Here is a 22,269-nt window from a genome sequence, read left to right on the forward strand (position 1 = left end):
TATCACGAGAAAATTAAGTCGTTATAACGAGAAAACGAGAAGAAAAAATAATAATATTGCATGGCCGCTTAGAACTTCCGTACAAAAATGCTTGATAAAAAAAAAATATATATATATATATATATTGTTAATAATTTAAATAGAATAAGGAATGAAGCTCTTTGGTTGTAAAATATTACTGAAATTTGAAAAAACTTTCCTACAAATCACTTTCCAAAAAGGTAGTGTGAAATCCATCATCCATCAAAAAAAAAAAAAAGATGGGAAATATTATCATAGAGAGGACCTCTGTAGACCCTTATGACTGTCATGCCATTTCAGATGGCATAAATGATAACTATTCAGGGCATTTCGAAGTGAAACAATCACAGCAGATGTTCCAGACAGAAGTGCTCAAAAATAACTGCTTCAAAGGGCCCTTCAAATCAAACACTGTGAATCTGTGAGTCAAAGCGTGTAAGTCTCTCAAAATAACAGTCAATTTATCCTTTTTATGACATGAGAAGGTTAGTTCAGGTTCACATCAAATGTATTACCCCAATAAAAAGTGTAAAAATACGTTTTACTTTAAAATGTATAAAGATTTTTCTAATACCCATGAAACCAACATTAATACAGATATACTGTCAAATTAACTTTGCATTTATAATTTAGATTTTTAAATCAGATTTTTAAAACATGTTTTTCATCAAATCCTTGTTTTGAAAATGATTACCAATGACAATTAGGCATGCACAATATATATAAAGTACCATATCAGTTATCGGCCAACAGTAGAGATATTCTTATTTAAAGGGGTCATATGATGCTATTTTAAAGATCATTATTTTGTGTATTTGGTGTAACAGAATATGTTGACATGCTTTAATGTTCAAAAAACATTATTTTTCAAATACTGTACATTATTGTAGGTCCTCTATGCCCCGCCTCTCAAACGCTTAGTTTTCTACAAAGCCCCCTCCTTTGACAAGCGCAGTCTGCTCTGATTGGCCAGCTGACCCAGTGCAATGTGATTGGCCGAACACTGCAAGCACGCGTCGGAAATGTAACACCCCTTGCCATAATCGCGAGCGTCAGCTTTCAAAGTTAATATGAAGACAGTTAATAATGTCGTTAGTTTTACCATCAGTTCAAGCCCGAAAGGGCAACAGAGTCGCGATGATGCAGTACACAAGCCGCGGTTAAGACAGCTGACGTGCTATGATTTCTGACAGGTGGGGGCGTGTTAGAACGAACCGTTTTAGGTAGGTGTGGCTGACTCTTAACTTTGATAAAGAATATCTCTTTGGATTTGAGACATTAGTCTTTGCAACTTTACAGATCTTCTTTATGCACCAAGAGCTTGTAACACTCCAAAGAGAAAGGAAAACTTGAAATCGCATCATATGACCCCTTTATTTAATTCATTTTTTTAAAAATGCAACTTCCATTTTGTCAGACAAAGTTTAAAGAAATAGTGATGATAATTTCCTAAAAATTTTCTCATCCTCAGGCCATCCAAGAAGTAGATGAGTTTGTTTCTTCATCAAAACAGATTTGGAGAAATTTAGCATCACATCACTTGCTCACCAGTGGATCGTCTGCAGTGAATAGGTGCTGTCAGAATGAGTTCAAACAGCCGAGAAAAACATCACAATAATCCACATGTAATCCAAACACACAGTTTTTCACTTCACAAGATGTTAGTTGTCGGACTGAATTTGTGTGGATTGCTTGTGGATTGTGATGTTTTTATCAGCTGCTTGAACTATCATTCTGACGGCAACCATTGCAGAGGATTCAGTGGTAGACAAGTAATGTAAATAAAGTAAACAGAGTCATATGCAAGAGATATACAGTCATATCTAACTCTGTCTGATGACTTTAATCTTACTATCTCTCCCCTTCCTCAGTATCAGACAGTCAGTTTCCGAAGCAAGCATTGTCGGTTGGGGATGTGGATCCTGCAGCAAATTCACTGGAGTATTTGGAGCAGGATGACAGGTGCCAGAGATATGCACCGTTCTGCCATCACACCTGCATCAACACTCGTGAATCCTACCTGTGCGCCTGCTACCCTGGATACACACTCCTGCAGGACACCCGCACCTGTGTGCCAGGTAAGATCAGCCCCTCTTTGAGTTCTGATGACTCAGTATACAAAGAAAAACCCATGTACTTGTTTCATACTGTATATAGAGTCAGTTTTGTATATGTCAACTCTTTTTAGATTTAACCGTGTAGTTCAATAAAATATCCTATTTGAATATGCATAAAGGTTGTTGAAAACCAGGAAAAGAAATAAAGGATTCTCCACATGGCCTTCCTCCGGAGGAAGGAGCGGTGCAGTCACCGACTCCTGAAGAGCAGCTTCCTCCATCTCCAGGTCGCCCAGAGGGTGCAGTGGAGGCTGGGACGGGCAGCGTCTGCTTCCTGCATCTCGCTCCTCTCTGCACCCTAGGTGGAGGCTGCTGCTTGGGCTGTACTGGAGCGGAGGTGGAGGCCGCAGGAAGACGCCCTCAGCGACGAGCAGGTGGGGGAACTGCCGCAGGCGGCTGGGTGGAAGCAGCAGCAGGCCACCGGGGCAGGATGTGTTTAATCGCCTCCGTCTGCTTCTGTACTGCTGAAAATTGCTGAGCAAAGTTCTTGACAGTGTCACCAAAGAGGCTGTAAAGACTTGCAGGAGCGCCATGGCATGCAGGGCGGAAGCGACCTGTCCAGCGGCACTGTAAGCCTTTGGTGCCATAGCGGATGAGAACTTACAGGCCTAGGATGGGAGACGTGGGCGACCCTGCCAGGTGGCAGCACTTTGCGGGCAAAGCTGCATCGCAACTACAGATTCCACCTGAGGAATCTCCACGTATACCTTGGCTGCCCCGCCATCGAGGATAGTGAGGGTGGAGGAGGCACTAGCAGTGTCTCACCCGTGCTTTCTCTTTTAGTAAGGAAACTAGCTCTTTTAATGCTGAAGTGCTCAGGGGATAACTGAAAATAACAGGCACTCTGCACCACTGTCTCAACAACCACCGCTGATGCGCCGTCACACAACACACACAGAGCTTGCTCGAAGATGAAAGGAAGAGCAGAGTAGTATTAACTGCTCGGCTCCGAAGCAAAAGCTTGAATGAGTGAGATGCAACGCTTCCTTACGTACTCGGAGTAATAGGTAGTGGTTTGCGATGCAAATCTCACTCGCCAATATTCATTAGCTTGTTTTGTACCACTTGAAGGTGATTGGAGCTCTCAGGCAAGATCCCAATTAGTCAGTCACTGATGTAACGTCGAACATGACTGACTGATGGGGAACTATCCCTAGATAGTTTAGTGATAGGCTGAGAGTGCAGGCTACCTTTGTTTTCCCTAATTCACTGCAGTTTGTAATTATTTATCTTGTTTCCCTGGTTATATGGCCAAACCATAACAACGCCACTGCATGATGGGATTGTCATCATGTGTCAATATTGTTTTTGTGTCTCTGGTGTCATGGAAGTGTTGATAGAGATAGTGTTGTGCTGCTCCAGTGAAACTGATCTCATGTCAGGAATTAACTAATGATATGATACAAACTTCTCTCCAGCAATCTTCAGCTGACTTCAGGAATGGTAGAAATTCTGATGACAAGATATGTGTTGGCAAATGTGCACTTTCCATAATTTCTCATCTGGTTATGATTAAATGTGGGAGAAAAATTCTCCATCATTTGCTGTTCCTCTAAGACCACCTAACAGATGCAGAATAAAAAAGAATGACTCACTGTTTTCTCTCTCTTTTTTTCCACAGAGAACCAGGAAGAAGACAACAGAGTAAGTGAGGAAGACAGGCTGCTTACTATAGCTCCAGCAAGACAAGAACCTGCTACTCAAACCCTGGTCTTACGTAACCCATGCGCAGGTATGTGGTATACGATGCCATTGATCTCATTGATTTTCATTATAACAATAAACGTGGTAACATATTTTATTATTACATTATAGTTATGTAATATATTAATAATTATATAGTTTTATAATATTTATATATTTATACATACAAAATGTTATTTATATTGATTATTAACTTCATTTATTGATCACACACAATACACACACACATATTCACATACAGTCATACATATTAAATGTGTAATTTTATTCGTTTTTGTACCTTATAAAGTATCACATATGCAATAGTATATAAAAAGGCAAAAATACTGATTCATTTCCGTAGCTTCATTCACGATGGAAATAAATTATGCAAATGTTTTGTGGTTGGCTGAACTCAAAATCTGAAATGAAGTGGTTTTTGATCAGCAGCCGGTCTATTAGTCATGTCTTGGCATAATGGGTTGTTTTGATGTGCGCATAACATTGTTCTTTCAATTGTCATGAGATGGACACAATATTTCAATGATCTGTAACATTCTGGCACCGTGACAGAGAACTAAATTCCAGATTGTGTAGCCTCACAGGTACTGTAAGGTCATTCTAATGTTCTGCACTACATATGTTTTCTTAATTGAAACATGCTGAACAGAGGAGGAAAAAAAAATCACTGACTCTTTTCCTCCTCATCCAGCTGGCCATCCAGAAGATATAGCACTTTACAAGATAAGTCTGAAGTATGCCACAAGGTTTAATGTATATCTGGTTTGGGACTGATGGTAGACGTTTAAGGACTTAAGCATTTACTGGAAGTCTGTGTTGTCTGGGGCACTGTCGTGTTTCTGGAGTATCAATCAGTACGGAAAGGATCTGGAAGTATCTGGGCGACTCATTAAGTCATGCTGATTACAGTTTAATTTTTAAGTAAATCTGTTAGGGCCATACAGAAGGCCCACACTCAGCCTGGTGAAGGCTGTGTGCTTTTATATCTGGGCTGTTGCTTCTAAAATTAAAACCATAAAAAATGTTTCATCAGTTGAAATAAATGTAAATGTAAATAAAATAAAATATACTGTATATAAAAACCTATTTTATTTCAACTAGTTGCCAAGGCATCCATTCTAATTTTCTTTTAGTTTAACTTTTAACTTTAAGTACTAAAATAACTAAAACTGAAACTGAAATAAAATTAATAAGAACTGTATAGACATATTTAAGAAAAAAAAACTAATAAAAATGACAAAAAAATTTTTTTAATAAAACTTAAAACTTAAAAAATATCAATTTAAAATGTAAAACTAAAACCTAATTTAAAATGTTATTATAAACTATAATAGTACATCAATGATACTAAAAATAACACAAATTTTAAACGTAATCTATGTGAGCACAGCAGCTCACATATATATTTTTAAACATTATATTTCATTTTTTATTATTTTATTATTTTTATGTTTTATTATTATTTTTTTTTTCATGACAACTGACCACTCTCACACATCCTGGAAAAGTCAGGATCTTCTTTTCAGATTTGAGGTATCATTCATGTCACAAATGTTGCCACTTTTAATACTTAGGGGGTTGTTCAAATCCTTATAACCTTAAATATGAACAATAACAACAGTGATCCTTGCTGTAGTAGGTATAATGTAATGTATAATAAAGAAGTGTGAAAGATGCATTAACTGAGTTTTGCTATGGTCTGCAGGTAATGGGCCCTGCTCTCAGCAGTGCTCTGTGGTTAGAGGACTGGCCCAATGTTCCTGTTTCTCAGGATTCTCTCTGATGGCTGACGGACACACCTGTGAAGGTAAAGTACTCTAAATTGGTCTAAAACTACACACACACAATCTCTTCTCAGCACAGCTGTCAGAAAACCCTGATAACCTAGCTAACAAAAATATGTTCTTAGAATGTTTTGCTAGCATTCCTATTAAGTTATGAAAACATTAACGTTCAAAACGTCCAGTTTTTTAAAAACTTTTAAGAATGTTTTTCTTGGTTTTTGCAAAAATCCTCCTAAAATTCCCCTGGGAACATTGCTTTTACTCATCCATCTATCCTCCACGCTCCTTATGCTCTCTGTGGTCGCAAGGTTGGTGGCCTATCCCACCAACTCGGGCCACAGGCAGGGGACACACCCCGGATGTCCAGTCCATCACAGGGCCCACATACACAGGCAATTTAGTATCATCAATTTGTGAGGTAACAGTGCTACCCACTGAACCACTGTGCTGCCCTGCTTATAGTAATGTTGATATTATTCAAATGATGAAAATAGATAAATTCTAAGCAATTAATTTCTTAAAGGGGTCATATGATGCTGCTAAAAAGAACATTATTTGGTGTAATTAAATGTGTTTATGCGGTTTAAGGTTAAAAAAACACATTATTTTCCACATACTGTACATTATTATTTTTCCTCTATGCCCCGCCTTTCTGAAACGCGTCGATTTTTACAAAGCTCATCAGTCTGAAAAGCGAGGTGTGAGAGTGTTGTGATTGACCGAATACCTCAAGCGTGTGACGGAAATGTTACGCCCCTTACCATACTGTGATGCCCTGTCCGGCCAGAGCAGTGAGACATAAACATTAAAACCCATTATAAACGAGGCATTTGTTGCATCCAGTGGGGACATAATTACGGATTATAATGACTTATACTGTCTTTTTACGTGTTGCGTTGCATCGCGCCGCGTAAACCTAAAACGCCAAACAAAGTAGTTTTGCTTACACAACGAAACACACAGCGCCTTCACGACATGGCGGCGGCGGCAACAACAATACTACAGCGAGAATAAAAGTTATGCCTTCTTTCTTTGCGTGAACATTTGGGCGCTGTTATGCAAATCTTTGTATGTAGACATGGGGGGCGTGTTGGAACGAGCCGTTTTAGGTAGGCGTGGTTGACTCTTAACTTTTATAAAGAATATCTCTTTGGATTTGAGACTTTAGTCTTTGCAACTTTACAGCTCTTCTTTATGCACCAAGAGCTTGTAACACTCCAAAGAGAAAGAAAAAATTTTAATCGCATCATATGACCCCTTTAAAGCCACAGGTATGGATTTCAAATTAACAGAAATTTAAAAACTGGGTTAAGACACATTTTTAAGAGTTTTTGTATTTTTCCACAGTGCATTAAATATTTGAATTACAAAAATGTAAAAATTTACTGAAGTGGTACTGTAGTACTACTGACATTTTACTGTAGTAGTTCACTAAGAGTTAATGGGAAAGTTAACTAAACATTAGAGGAACATTTTTGTTAGCTGGGATAAAGTCAGTGTATATACTGTATAACATGCAGTCATTGTTTATTCCTTATGCATGTCTTGTGAATTCATGTTGTCTTCAATTCTCTTTAATGATCAAACAAATAGTAACGTTTAAAAAAAATTTGATGAACGTCTAAACCATTTTTAAAAATATGCTCCATCCATGTATGATGTATAAATAATGCTTTTTGTGCTGACTTTTAAAGACCAGATAACTTTGAACAAACATTCGTTCAAACATTCATTAAGTACAAATAACATCATAAGGATGTTCCAAGAATGTTTTCTCTCAATGATATGAGAATGTTCACAAAGTAAAAATAACATTGTAAGGATGCACCATGAATGTTGTACTCATAATGTTTTATGACATCATTATGAAAACATTCAGCAAATAATAATACTATAAGGATGTTCTGAGAATATTATTCTAAGAATGTTTCCTCTCAACATTATGCGAACATTCATTAAGTACAAATAACATCATAAGGATGTCCCAAGAACTTTGTTCTAAGAACATTTTCTCTCAACATTATGAGAGCATAATTAACTATCAATAACATTATAAGAACGTTCGATAAACATTATCTTAAGAACGTTTTGTCCTAACATTTACATAACTTTTAAAGAACGTCAGTGAAAGTTAAGGGAAAGTTCCCTGTTAGCTGGTTAGCCCCACTAACCAATCCCTTATTGGACTGAATCACTCAGGTATAGCAGTTATGCCCAAAGGATTATGACAAGAGATTTTTCATGACCTGAACATCACAGTCTTACCTGAGGATCTGCTTCCTTCAACTTCACTGATCCATGACCAATTACTCTGCTTCAGCCCTGACTATAATAATAAACAGTGACCTCAGCCCTGGGTTCGACAGCTCTGCTCTCTCACAATACATCTTCCTGTCTGATCTGACACTTTTACTGCATGTTTATTTACTGCACTGATAGTGTTGCAGACAATATATTTCAAGGTCTTTCCAATCCATATCCTGAACTTGTCATGGAGGGTGCTAATAAAATTGCCATGCACAGCTGTTACTATAAACCAGATCAGAAACACAATATTTTGTTGGTGCAGATTTCTTTATTTAATTTACAGTATAACACCTGTGTCACGATTCACACGGGGAGCACGGGAACGAAGGAGCGAGGAGACAAGGAGGAAAGTAAATTCCAAAGACTTTAATGAACTCAAAGCGGGGAACACAGGAAATCACAGAGAACACAGAATGACATTTAACAGCGGACGGGAAACGAGGGGCAGAACACACTTTAAATACACAGTAACTAATGGGACACTTCTGGGAGCAAATGAACTAAACAAGGAAGACCTGGAACAAATGAACAGGACAGGAACGAGAAAAACCAAATATGGGGATAAAAATAAACAGAGCACGTGGAGGGAGAAAAACACACACAACACACGGAACAAAGTCTGACATCACTCCCCCCTGCCGGAAGGCGCGTCCTCGCGCCACACAACATTCAATGGGGAGGGGGGGAGTGTGCGCTCTGGAGGTCCCTCGGGACAGCGATACCTGTTCGAGGTGCCATGGCGGAGCAGGCAGTCCAGGAGGCCATGGCGGAGTAGGGAACTCAGAAGGCTGCTCTGCCATGTGCCCCCTGTGCCCCCCCACTCTCGAGGCGCGGGCACAGGAGTGCACTCTGGACTGAATTCCGGGACTGGAACCCTCCTTGGGCTAAACTCGGGGATAGGAACCCTCACTGGGCTAAACTCGGGGACAGGAGCCCTCCATGGGCTTAACTTGGGAACAGGAGCCCTCACTGGGCTAAACTCGGGGACAGGAGCCCTCACTGGGCTAAACTCGGGGACAGGAGCCCTCCATGGGCTTAACTTGGGAACAGGAGCCCTCACTGGGCTAAACTCGGGGACAGGAGCCCTCACTGGGCTAAACTCGGGAACAGGAGCCCTCAGTGGTCTAAACTCGGGAACAGGAGCCCTCCATGGGCTTAACTTGGGAACAGGAGCCCTCACTGGGCTAAACTCGGGGACAGGAGCCCTCACTGGGCTAGACTCGGGGACAAGAGCCCTCACTGGAGCTGGAGCCAACACTGGAGTGAGCTCTGGGGCTAGAGCCGACACTGGAGCGAACTTCAGAGCGGCCGGTGGGCTTGTGGTAGCTGCGGCCAGCGGACTTGACAATGACGCGGCCGGCGGGCTTGTCTTCGGAGCAACCAGCAAACTTGACTCAGGAGTGGCCGGCAGGCTTGTGGTAGCCGTGGCCGGCGGACTTGACAACGACGCGGTGAGCGAGCTTGACAGAAGGGCGATCCTCATACCGCTGGGAGAAGAACAGAAAAACAAAAGACTATTCAAAAAGAAAACAAAAACACGGGAGAAGGGGCGCCGCTTATTGTTTTGGTGCACTGTTCTGTCACGATTCACACGGGGAGCACGGGAGCGAGGAGACGGGGAGGAAATTAAAATTCCATAAACTTTAATGAACTGGGGAACACAGGAACACAGGAAATCACAGAGAACACAGAATGACATTTAACAGCGTACGGGAAACGAGGGGCAGAACACACTTTAAATACACAGTAACTAATGGGACACACCTGGGAGCAAATGAACTAAACAAGGAAGACCTGGAACAAATGAACATGTGTATGTGTATTTCGATTTGTAGGGTGATATCATGGAATAAATTAAACGGATATATCAAAGAAAGTATTAATATGTTGCAATTTAAAAGAAGGTATAAAAGATTTATTTTTGATAAATACGGAAGTGGGGGGTGAGAGTGAGAATTTCAACATTGTTGTTAATGCTGCTTGATTTTGTTTCTGTTTGTCTTCTTTATCTTAATAGATAGATAAAGTAGGACGTAATTTGGAGTAGTATTTCTGTGTTATTTAAAATGGTATGTCTGATTTATTATGGCTGATTGTGATTTGGTATTGGTAATTACTTAGGGTAGGATTTAATAAGCCTAGGGCTTCTACCTACCCTTTTTTTTATTTCGAACAGGTTGAATATATGAAAAAAAAAAAAATTGTATTTGTTGATTTGTTTTTGTTTTTTGTTTATTGGTACTTATTTGTATATTTATTATGTGTTTTTTTTCCTTTTGTATTTTTAATAGTTCGAAATAAATAAATAAAAACATAAGGACAGGAACGGGAAAAACCAAATATTGGCATAAAAATAAACATAGAGCACATGAGGGGAGGAAAACACACACAACACATGGAACAAAGTCTGACAACCTGACTATGAATGACTGTGACAGAAGAAAAAATGTGATACAGTAAGAAAAATGTTTATGTAACGTATTAATTAATTAAATATAAGAAAATACATAATTAAATGCAATTTAGAAACATTCACTAAAAATAAGTGTTATCTATATCAAAATATTTTTTTCTCTTTTCGTTTATCAAATAAATGTTTCTTGTTTTAATTATATTTATATATTTTTACTGCCTAGATTTTTTAGACTGTAAACTGACAAGTATAATGTTTATGATAAATACTGTTAATTAATTACATTTTATAAATTAATTGCATTTTCAATGAATCTCAGACTCCTACTTTGATAGTTTTTTTTTTTTTTTACACTTTTCTATGATTAACATTTTTCTATGCACAACATTCAAAGGGTTTGGGTTTATGTTGTACCATTTTAAATTGCAATGAGGATATCAAAACGTGATGTGGATTAATACCATTAAATGGCCTGTCAGTTATGTCAATTGTGACCAATATTAGCTTTATATCATACAGTCTGGCATAAAATACTGTTTATGTTGCACTATCTGCTTGGCCTTCACTCAAGATCTCACTGGGATCATATTCTACGATCTGACAAACAACGGTCGTAAAGGACAGAACAAATTGCACAGTGTACATTAGCTTTTACCTTCTCCAGCAAATGTAGAAGTAATAACTAGTCATTTCACATTCTCTGATTTACTTAAGCTTATTTAGAATTTATTACTGTGACATTCAACAACAACTAATACTGTGTATTTGACTGAAATGTGAATTGCCTACATGAGGCACAACATGAATGTCAAATTTTACTATATACTTGATTCAGGAGACCGAAACTGTAAATTGACTGGCTTTGCTGTGGAGCCAAAGACTTATAGAAACTGGATGGATTTTTTAAATGAAATGTTTTAGTATTAGCTATCATTCAATTTATGATAGACATTTACACTTCCAAATGCAAATTCAAGACTACAAATCCTTCCTGGAGTTTTTTTAGCATCTGTTTCCCTTCGTAAGCCATATTCACATGGTAAACATTAAGAGTTCTAGATTCATAAAGCCAGACTTGCATGCGATTTTGCCACAAAGAAAACCCATTTCAAACAACCATAAAATGGTTGATTAACTGAGAGCAAACCTCACTATTAGAAACAAAACCTGATCTGGTCTCACACCTCGTAAAATGCTAGTATGAATTTATGATGGTGGAGGTTGCGTATATGTATTACATGTGTGTTTGCATCTGTGCATGTGTTGTTTTCTTCCACTAAACTGTTGTGTGCCTTAGATGTGAATGAGTGCACAAGCGGCAGACACAATTGCTCTCGGGACATGGTGTGTGTGAACCGGGAGGGCTCCTACCAGTGTGTGCGACTAAATGAGATGTGCGATGAGGGCTTTATTCTCAACCAGAATAGAGATTGTGTGGGTAAGAGGTTTCAACTGGCACTGTGGGACCGTTTCTGCTCACTGTTGGGGCATGTTTGTCCATCGCTTGCCCAGATAAACACTCACTAACACACAAGGAGGCAATACAAAAGCTCATCGGCATGCTCTTACAACTAGCTCACATACATATGGTTGCATTATGGGTATAATGTTTGCTCAGACTTCTCACCAGATGCGTAGGGGCCCCACTGAATTTGTGTTGCCTTCCTCCAGACATAACCAAAGCAGGCATTAGTGGTTAGCATACACGAATGTCTCAATTTATTACAAAACAGTTTAATTTTTGAGAAAGTTAATTTGGAGTCTTAGAATGGCCCCTAAACCAAATAGAAGATATGTTGTGCTACAGACGGAAAAATGTGTGATAATTTAAAATGATTGTTCATTTTTTACTTTTCAACAGTTTTTTTATGGTTTTGTTAGGTTGAAAATTAATGATGAAGTAAATAATAATGATCATGCATGTTAAACATATATGCTCTTAAAGGAGCAGTGCACCAAAAATGAAATTTCTGTTACTATTTACTAGTTGTTGTTCATTGACAAATTTTGCGCTCATATTTATAATATTATATATGTATGTATATTATTCTAAATAATTTATGGTTTAATACTTGAATACATTTGAATTGATTTATATATGACTTTAATTATGAAAATACATAATTAAATGCAATTTAGAAAATTTAGAAAATTAAAGTCATATATAAATAATTCAAATGTATTCAAGTATTAAACCATAAATTATTTAGAATAATATACATGCATATATAATATTATAAATATGAGTGCAAAATTGGTCAATGAACAACAACTAGTAAATAGTAACAGAAATTTTTTGGTGCACTTCTTAGTACTCCCATAATTCTACAAAATGCAGAATGCAAATGTGTTTGTATGTGTGTTCATAATAATATAATTAGAATTAGGTCTTATTTTTTAATTTTCAGTTTTCATTTTAATATAAGCTTTTGTAATTTTACATGCTTTTTTCTAATTTCACAAGTATTTCTATTTTTCTTTAATTTTTATTTAAATTTTAGTACTTAGACTTAATCTTATTTATTTCAGTTAACAGGCAACATTTCAAATTTTTAAGTTTTAAAATTTAAAGTTTTTTATTTTTCATTTGCATGCTTTTATCCAAAGTGACAAAGTGAAAAGAGGAACAAAAGCCAATAATATTTGTAATACAATACAATATATTATTTCATATTTATTTCAATTAACAAAAACAATTTTGTTTTAGTTTTAGTTAAAATAACAACACTGACTCATAAATAAAGACAGGAATTTAGACAAAAATGTGAACCCAAGCTTGCAGCCATCTTGGGTGGTCATCATCACCATCTCATCCTAACCCTTATCGATCACAGCAGCACCACTGATGTGGAAATAATGTTGACAGACCATAATCCTGATAGCTTGCACTGAAGTCACATCCCTTTGCAATAGCACTAACCCACTCCCCTTTGCCTCCAGTCTACAGAAATGCATTATTCATCCCATGCATTTCCTCTAATGCATTTCAGAGCACCACATTTTGAAGGCAATTCACCATATTGATATGATACAGCAAATTTTTTGAATAAGTGCCACTGCTCGTGTATGTTGATGAGGCAGCTTGTTGACACTTCTGTGCTGGATCTGCAACAGAGTGCAAGAGGGTGTCAAAGCTGCTTTCTGTGTGCCTTTTGGGGCTAAGTAATGTGCACATGAATGCAGGAAGCTTTAAAAAAGATGGTGATCTCACTTGCCTGGGAACTGAAGTGTGGATCTTTAAAGGGATTGTCCACTTAAAAATAAAAATTCTGTCATTGTTTACTTAAGTTCATGTCATTCCAAACCTGTAAGACCTGTAAGACTCTGTGGAACATAAAAGACCCTTTAACAGCTGGGGTGCTTGACGTATGTCCTGATATGTAAACTGTAAAAAATGGTTGTAATTGTAATGAAAAAAAAAAACAGTTTAAACCTGTTAACTCCAAAAATTGGAAAAACTTATGAATGGTTTAAATTACATCAAATGCAATGTTACTGTAAAAAAATGTTTTTGAATTGTTAATTTTCATTTACTGTTTAAACATGTAATAATGAACATGAATTGAAAAATGAAAGAAAGTAATTGTAAAATTGTTTATAAGATATGTGCCACCGTATAACATACAGTGGAAACAGTTAATATATTCCCATGTATTAATTAAATATATTTTATTAAAAACATTTTTATGGTGAATTTTTGGCAATGCAACTGTAGCTTGACTGTAAATTGAACAGTATTTTCTTTTTACAGTAAGTCATTAAAAATGCCCAGAATGACAGCAAATTTGCTGAGTTGCAAGTCAAAAAAATTAAACAGACTTTCATTAGTCCCAATTGGCCCATCACAGCAACACAGACTTAGCCAATAGCAAGATAAAGTTACACTCTGTTTGATTAGACAGAGGAAGATGAGGGAGTTTTTTTTTTCGGAAGCCTTTTTTGAAAATTGAGTTTGTTTTTGAGTTGTTTGTTTGAGATGTCCAGCTATTTTTTGTGAGTAATCACTTTTTTTTCAGCCTGCTCCCTATTTCTCTCAAAACAGCTCAGTAGACTTTCACATATTCACATATTAACACACATTCAAGGGCATGTATTTTCATCTTTCAAGTTGTTTTAGACTTTCTAAAACTAAATTTGCCCAAAAATTTATTTTATTTAATTTTCAAGTAATTAACTAAAATTACTTAAAACTGAACCACTTTGCGTAATATTTGCATGCATTGCTCTTGTCTACTTATAAAATGTATAGCTGCCTCTACACTACACAGTGACTATTATTGTGTGCTGCTGCCTGAAAACAAGGTTCACAATGTGTGGTCACTGTCATGACAACAGTGAAGTGGCTCTGATTTACCTAAAAAACTTGTTTTTATTTCGTTCTGGAAAGTCCAAAAATGGGTGCCCAAAAAAACTTTCAAACAGTCAAATTCCTTGTTCTATGTATGGTGTTACCAGTTGTTGTGTGGAACAGATAAGGTACCATGTGCTTTTTTTTCTCTTCTCTCCTAATGTGGCTAGAAGAAAGCTCAAACATTTCCACCCAGTCCCCTGAAATTATTTACTCTGGCAATAACATGACAGATGGAATCCCTTTCTTGGCCCACAAATCAGCTTTTATCTAAGCTTCAAGTAATTATTTTCTCCTCTCACTGGGCCATGCTCCTTTTCCAATCTTGTTTAGACTTTTTTTTTCAATGTAGTCCAGAGTTATTGCCATTAATGAATCTGGCCAAACAAAGATCTTGGCAGTTCACCACAGTGCCAGAACTAAAGAACTTGAAGTAAAATGCCTTATGTGTGCCATGTCTAATGAAAATATGCAGCGGGCTCTACCAGTCTTTGTTTTTTACACTGCTGTCTCACCTGCTTGCTTCTCCATCAGCTTCAGCTTCTCCATTCCAGGTTTTTGTGGATGTAACTCTCCATTTGTGTCCCTGGCTCTGTGTGAGGATGTTATACTTTGGAACTCAGTAAAATTATGCTGTGCTTTTGCTTTGCAGATGTGAACGAGTGTGTGACAAACACGCACACCTGCCAGGCCGATGAGCGCTGCGTGAACACAGTAGGAGGGTTTGTGTGCGAGAGGCAGATCTCATGTTCGAGCGGTTACCAGCTGAGGAATGGAGTATGTGAAGGTGGGTACAGTATCAACAAATGCTCACATATACACACATAACACACATGCAATTTTGTTTTCCTAATTTACCTAATTCACCTTTTCCTAATTTCCATTAATGACTCTCTTAGTACTTTTAAGGAATAGATATTTGCAAAAAATAAAAATAAAAAACCTTTTTAGTAACTGCAGCAGTCTGTTACCAAATGATGAACAGATAAATAAATCAGAAATAAATGTTAAATAATTTGTACACAATAAAATGTTTTAGAGAAAGCTAAATGTAATCCAAAAATTTGTATTCAGTTAAAAAAAATTAACTATATATTTAATTAAAATACTAAAACAGTATTTAATTTAATGTGTATCTCTTACCTATTTGACCTTATTAGATCGGAAATTCAGTAAAAATAGTCATATTGTGAAATATAATTAGAAATAACTGTTTTTTTTATTTTAATATATTTAAAAATGTAATTTATTCCTGTGATTCCAAAGCTGAATTTGCCATCATGTCAGTCTTCAGTGTCACATGACCCTTCAGAAATCATTCTGATGTGCTGATTTGGTACATAAACATTTCTTACCAATATTGTTTTTGTTGTTGTTTTTTTTAGAATTCTTTGATGAATAGAAAGTAACTTTTAAACATTCTTTTGTGACAACGTAAAAGTCTTTAAGTTCTTTTATGATCAATTTAATGCATCCTTGCTGAATAAAAGTAACTTTCTTAAAAAATATATATATATATTGACCTCAAAATTTTGATGACGGAAGTAATTGCATTTAGCAATATTTGTTCAAGCAATAGTGTGTATTTGGGGGTGGGACTGTCAATTTGTGTCACCAATGACAAACGGAGAAGTGATCAGGAAAACAGACATTATTTGTATGTTTAGTACGTGGTGCAAAAATTACACACTTAAGCTTTAATTTCACTAAAAGTACACAGAGAGCATTGTTCTATTACTTAAAATATGCTGAGAGTTATGTCTGCGTGAACTATGCATTAACATGAGATAAGATCAGCAGAAACATGGCAGTGGTCCAACTCTCGCCCAGCTATAAGAGCTATCCAGTGATGCATATGGACAAAATCAATAACAAACGGTCTTCCATCCTTGTCAGAGTCCTCTAGCCCACACTACTCCACAGATCTCGGACCAGTGTCTTCATCATCTAAACACACCACCGTCACCGCTGCAGAGAAGAACCAGAAACCATTCATCAATCTGTGCAGTAAAATGCGAATTTTGCAGGCCTTCGCAGTTCGAAAGAGGCCACAGCTGATTGCCTCGGGCTCTCGATTGCTAACATCTAAAGATTCCCGCAGTCTGTTTTTACACAAAGCAGATGCCTAGACACATCTAACCATTGCCTTTGAACAGAGAAAACTTTGCAAGAGTCTCTGGTTCTTGTCAGGACTTGGCCTGGTGCATGCTAATACTGTAAATGTGGAGGAATAATAATCATAATAAGTGACAGAATGGAAGTAGTGGATTTTAACTAATTGCAGGTTTTGGACATCTGAAATTAAGGGCTCATCAATGGCCATAAGTGGGTTTCATTTTGCTTAGGTAATGGTGCTAAGAAATCATATTTTACATTTTAGTTGGTGTACCAGACAATATCTATGTCTTTCTGTTGACTTGTCCTCGGGCTGCATGCTAAAACAACATACAACATGAACAAAGCAGTCCAATTAACAAACATATGACTCTTATGAGCTGGTTCTTTTTAGTGAATCAAAAACATACAGTGTGACCAGTGCAGCCGATTCATGAACAAAAGACTCATCATAAGCCAGTTCTTTTTAGTAAATCAAAAACATTCAGCATGACCATATGAGTTAATAGGAGTTCAAAAAGGCAAGATACCGGTTTGAATCCTTCTCTGAACTTATTCCATCAGAGCGGATACTGAATCAACATTTGACTCGATAACTGAAATGCAGGTTATTATTGCTTTTAGTCGTGTCTATATAGATGAAGAAAGTTTGATGTCAACAAGTTGTGAAATACAAATTTATTTAGTTTTTACTTTAATAGTATGCAATTGTGGATGACTATGGAGAAACTAGGGTTTGATCCTGTGAGATCATCTGCCTTGAAGTGGAAGCATGCTTTCCCGGCTTGTTATTGAGCCACAGTGCCACCTACTGTGAAGTTCTAACTTGTAATCGAGTACTGTTGTGATCTCTGTCCAAACCCATCTCCTCCATCAGATGTCTCAGATTAGCTCTGTCTATTCATTATGCTGCTATGCTTGCCAAATTTGGTGAGATTTACAGATTTTCCTGAAGTTTTTAAGAGAGAAAACTTAATTTGTTTGGACCTTATAACAGCATCAGTCTCAAAAGCTAAACAAATCTATCATAGCAGGAACCCGACTGGGTGGCGTCTTGCTGTCCACTTGCTCCACTGGCCTGTTTTGACATCTGGTGCACTCTCTCTCTCTCTTCTAGACATCGATGAGTGTGTTATGCGAACCCATAACTGTGGGATGGGCTTCCAGTGCCAGAACACTGATGGCTCCTTCACTTGTAACCCGAAGCAACGCTGCCTCACAGGCTTCATTCAGGACTCACACGGCAACTGCATCGGTAAGACAGAGTCACTCAGTGCCCCCTAGTGGACAGATGCATGAAGAATACCAAAATCTGAAAAATGCAAATGACAGCCCCATCAAGCAAAGACTTTTTTTTACAAGAAAGTTGCTTTTTGTTTCATATGCCTTCACTTTTATGCTCTCTCTCACTTTATTTTAGACATCGATGAATGCAGCAGTGTGAAAGAACCATGTACGTCTGGCTTTAACTGCATAAATACTGTGGGCTCTTACACCTGTCAGCGCAAGATTATCATGTGCAGTCGGGGTTACCATTCCAGCCCTGATGGAGCACGATGTATTGGTGAGGACGCACATAAATACCAAGTAGATATAACTGCAGACCGGAGATCTCCAAAATGGGGCGTGAACTCCAAAAGTGGGCAGAACCTCCAAAATGGGGCGGGGTCTCCTCGCTCAAAGACTTTCACCATTGGCTCTGGCTTCAGCCAATTGTTATTGACTTACATTTCAAAATAAAACTTTATAAATTAAAGATTGTTTCTAGTTGATCTAAAATAAAATATGCTATATAAGTAAATTTTCTCCGTGAGAGCAGAGCCCAAAGCTCGTGGCCAGTGGTGTATCACCCACGAGGCGAAGGGGAAATATTTTACTCTATCGCTTAATTTGTTCTAAGCAGCGGGGGCGTCCCGGGGCTCGAAATTCGCAGGGTAGGAGGGGGTAGTAATGCTGGGTGTAACTAAATAGGTGCCATTGTACGGTGAGGTCCGGTTTGGGAATTACGGAACAATCTCATATCGCATAATCGTATTAACTGTTTATCTCCTGAACTGCAACTTTCTTTACCACGCTATTCAGCGCCAATCCCGCCGTGCAGTCAATATCACTGGTTATAGGGTCAGGTGTGGGGTAAGTTTAGGGGTTAGCATTTTTTGTAGCATAGTGTAGGAAATCAACACTTTAATTGACAACCAATAAAATCTTTAGAATCAGCTGTGGGGCGGAGTTTACACTGAAGTGGCTTGGGGGGGAAAGTGCGCATGCGTGTCATGTGCCTGTCTGCAAATGGGAGGAAGCCACGCCCTATTTTGGAGCTCCCACCCCGTTTTGGAGTTCCCGCCCCCATTTGGAGATCTCCAGGCTGCAGTTATACCCTTCTCATAAATATACACACTTTTACCTTAACCCTACAACTTTTTAAACTCGACCTTTTCAGACACCTTTTAATGGTTTTAGATTTTTTTTAATTTTATATATATGTATATATATATATAATAGACATACATTACTATTCAAAAGTTTGGGATAAGTACGATTTATTTTTTAAGAAACTAATACTGTTATTTAGTACGGATTACAAAAGATTATTTCAAATAAATGCTGTTATTTTGAACTTTCTATTCATTCAAGAATCCTGAATCCTTGTATCACGGTTTCCACAAAAATATAAGCAGCATAACTGTTTTCAACATTGATAATGATAAAAAAAATGTTTCTTGAGGACCAAATCAGCATAGTAGAATGATTTGTGAAGAATCATGTGACACTGAAGACTGGAGTAATGGTTGCTGAAAATTCAGCTTTGCCATCACAGGAATAAATGACATTTTAAAATATATTAAAGAAAAAACAGGAATTTTAAATTGTAATCATATTTTACAATATTACTGTTTTTACTTTATTTTTGATTAAATAAATGCTAAGCATGATACTTCTTTCGAAAACATTCAAAAATCATACTGACCCCAAACTGGTAGTTATATTATATTAATTATACATATTATGAATAGAACTTAAAATAAATTTCCTTGTTGATTGGTTCCCACCAACTTTAATTTTTATTTCTTTTTGAAGCGGGGCTTGACAAAAGCCAGTTCCACTTGTTTAAACAACATACCTAGGAAGTACTGTGACAGTACCATGGTAAATGATGGTATGAGATGATAATACCATGATACTGAATGATAACCTTATTCATGTACCAAGGAACCTCAATAAATACCAAGCTACTATGATGCATGTACAAAAAAAAATCATGCTGTTTGTACCATGGTACAGTACAATTTTGAAAAACCACTCTAGTAGCATGGTACTTTTTGTTACCATTTCTGTTAGCATATGCTAACTGTACTTGTAAAGTCTGCGAGAACTAGTAAGACTGTGGAATATGTACAGATGTAGATGAATGTCAGACGGGCACCCACCGCTGTGGAGTTAGTAGTAAAATAAAAATATACTCCATGTGCCATTTTGCAGAGTTAGCAGTTTAATACAATATTTTTTTTCATGAACATGACAGTTGAATATAAAAAACAGCTGTCCATGTTCTCCATTATGATCTGAGAATGATCCATTAGTCATCTATAAATAGTGAATTATAAATATTTCCTCTTTTTTATTATTTTTAAATTTTATTTACATCTGCCTAACCATTTTCCCAGGTTTTAATTAGATTTTCAATCCCAAATTTTCAGAGTGGTATCAGACTTTTGGACCCCATTTTATATTTGCGCTGTTATGACACCCTGCCAGTGTGCACAAGACTGTAATGATTCATGCAAATTTGTACAAACAAACAGTTTTTAATCCAGAAACTTGATGTTTTCTGTGTTCTCTCATAGATATTAATGAATGTGACAACAATCCCTGCAGTCAGGAGTGTGCAAACATTTATGGCTCCTACCAGTGTTATTGCCGAATGGGCTACTACCTGAAAGAGGACGGGCACACATGTGAAGGTGAAGTGTTATCAATGTCCTTAAGCCAGGAAATAGATTAAAATTAGTTTTCATCAATCCATTCGTACCATTTAAGGATTAAAGTACAAGGACACATTCCCATTATACTGCATGTTGATTAAAGAGATGATGGGGATCCTCTGATGGTGATATGAGATCAATAATGTCTTGAATATTTTAATAAGGATGGATTTTTTTCAGCAAAGTGTAGCAATTAGTGTGTTGTTGGCACATTTTCTTAAACACAAATCTTTCTGGTTAATGGCCAAACCCATCTCACAGTGGTTTGTTGTGATGTTCTTTATAAATGGCTAGTTTTCTCAGTGATAATGATGAAATGCTCTTATTTGTTCTCTAGATATCGACGAGTGCTCACAGAGCATTGGAAACCTCTGTGCATTCCAGTGTGTGAATGTCCCAGGTAGCTACACATGTGCCTGTCCTCCCCATGGTTACTCTATGTCACCTAATGGACGCACCTGTCAAGGTAACACTAAAGTGATATATTACTTTATCTTATTACATATAAGTCTTTGCTTCATCTTCTGTATAATTAAAAGCACATAGCATAACACTGAATGTTTAGGATTTATGCTCTGATTATCCTATTAAAAGGATAGTCTTCCCAAAATGAAAATTCTGTCATCATTTACTCATCCTTAAATCGTTACAAACTGTATGTAGGGGTGGGCGATATGACCAAAATCTTATATCATGATATGAGTAATTTTATTTCACGGTAACGATATATATCACAATATAGTTATTTTTGCTTTAAAGAAGCTCTTTATGATAACAACATTTTTGATACCATAGAAATTTCATAATTATTGTCACCAGTGTCAATCAAAAAAACACTGCATATTCTTCACTGTGTAAATTAAATATATATTTCGTTCAAGGCCTGTAAAGCAGCAAAATAACTCCAGTTCAATACTCCAACGCCCTATGAGCACCGTCTTCACTTGTATGCGCCTCTCTGACACAGTGTTGCCAGATTGGGCGGGTTATGGGCGTGTTCCTGCGTTTTGAATTTGATTGAGTGGGTAAAAATTGGTTTGGGGCGGGAGGACAAAATTTGGGGTCAGTTTGGCGGTTTTCAAACATCTAAATTGTATAGGCTAATTGGTTAACAAACAATACACAAGTGTGCATATAGGCTACTGCATCAAATCAGTCATCATGACGTTTCTAAACACACACCGGCTGAGTCGGCTGATGCTGATGTTGACATTGCCTGCCACGCTTTTAGCCAGTCAAAAGGGATCAGCAAACAGACGTGACGATTCATGAGTTGACGGGTTTTTAGCATGATAAAGAATCAGATTTTGAATGTATAGCTGTATATTCAAGTGATCACAATGCCAGAGTGACCCAAATATAAGTTACACGGTAAAGAGTGGGAGAGTGACTCGATGTGAATTACACCTGTGGAGGGAGATGACATGAAGACTCTAATATCATTGTAACTCTGAAGTCAGAGCACAGTTGAATAATT

General features: G+C 37.3%; 1 protein-coding gene across 1 annotated transcript in view; it reads left to right on the forward strand.

The window, feature by feature from the left end:
• Window positions 1-22,269, forward strand: part of LOC107551113 (fibulin-2-like) — a 64,860-nt gene that overhangs the window by 30,569 nt on the left and 12,022 nt on the right. Inside the window, exons 6-12 of the mRNA XM_016232607.1 lie at window positions 1,893-2,099; window positions 3,760-3,870; window positions 5,548-5,649; window positions 11,644-11,784; window positions 15,347-15,481; window positions 17,927-18,064; window positions 18,230-18,373. Of these exons, the coding sequence (XP_016088093.1) occupies window positions 1,893-2,099; window positions 3,760-3,870; window positions 5,548-5,649; window positions 11,644-11,784; window positions 15,347-15,481; window positions 17,927-18,064; window positions 18,230-18,373 (978 nt within the window). The remainder of the gene's footprint in view (window positions 1-1,892; window positions 2,100-3,759; window positions 3,871-5,547; window positions 5,650-11,643; window positions 11,785-15,346; window positions 15,482-17,926; window positions 18,065-18,229; window positions 18,374-22,269) is intronic.

The sequence above is a fragment of the Sinocyclocheilus grahami genome, unplaced genomic scaffold (assembly GCF_001515645.1).
Source record: "Sinocyclocheilus grahami isolate Dianchi unplaced genomic scaffold, SAMN03320097.WGS_v1.1 scaffold415.1, whole genome shotgun sequence".
NCBI classification, from domain to species: domain Eukaryota; kingdom Metazoa; phylum Chordata; class Actinopteri; order Cypriniformes; family Cyprinidae; genus Sinocyclocheilus; species Sinocyclocheilus grahami.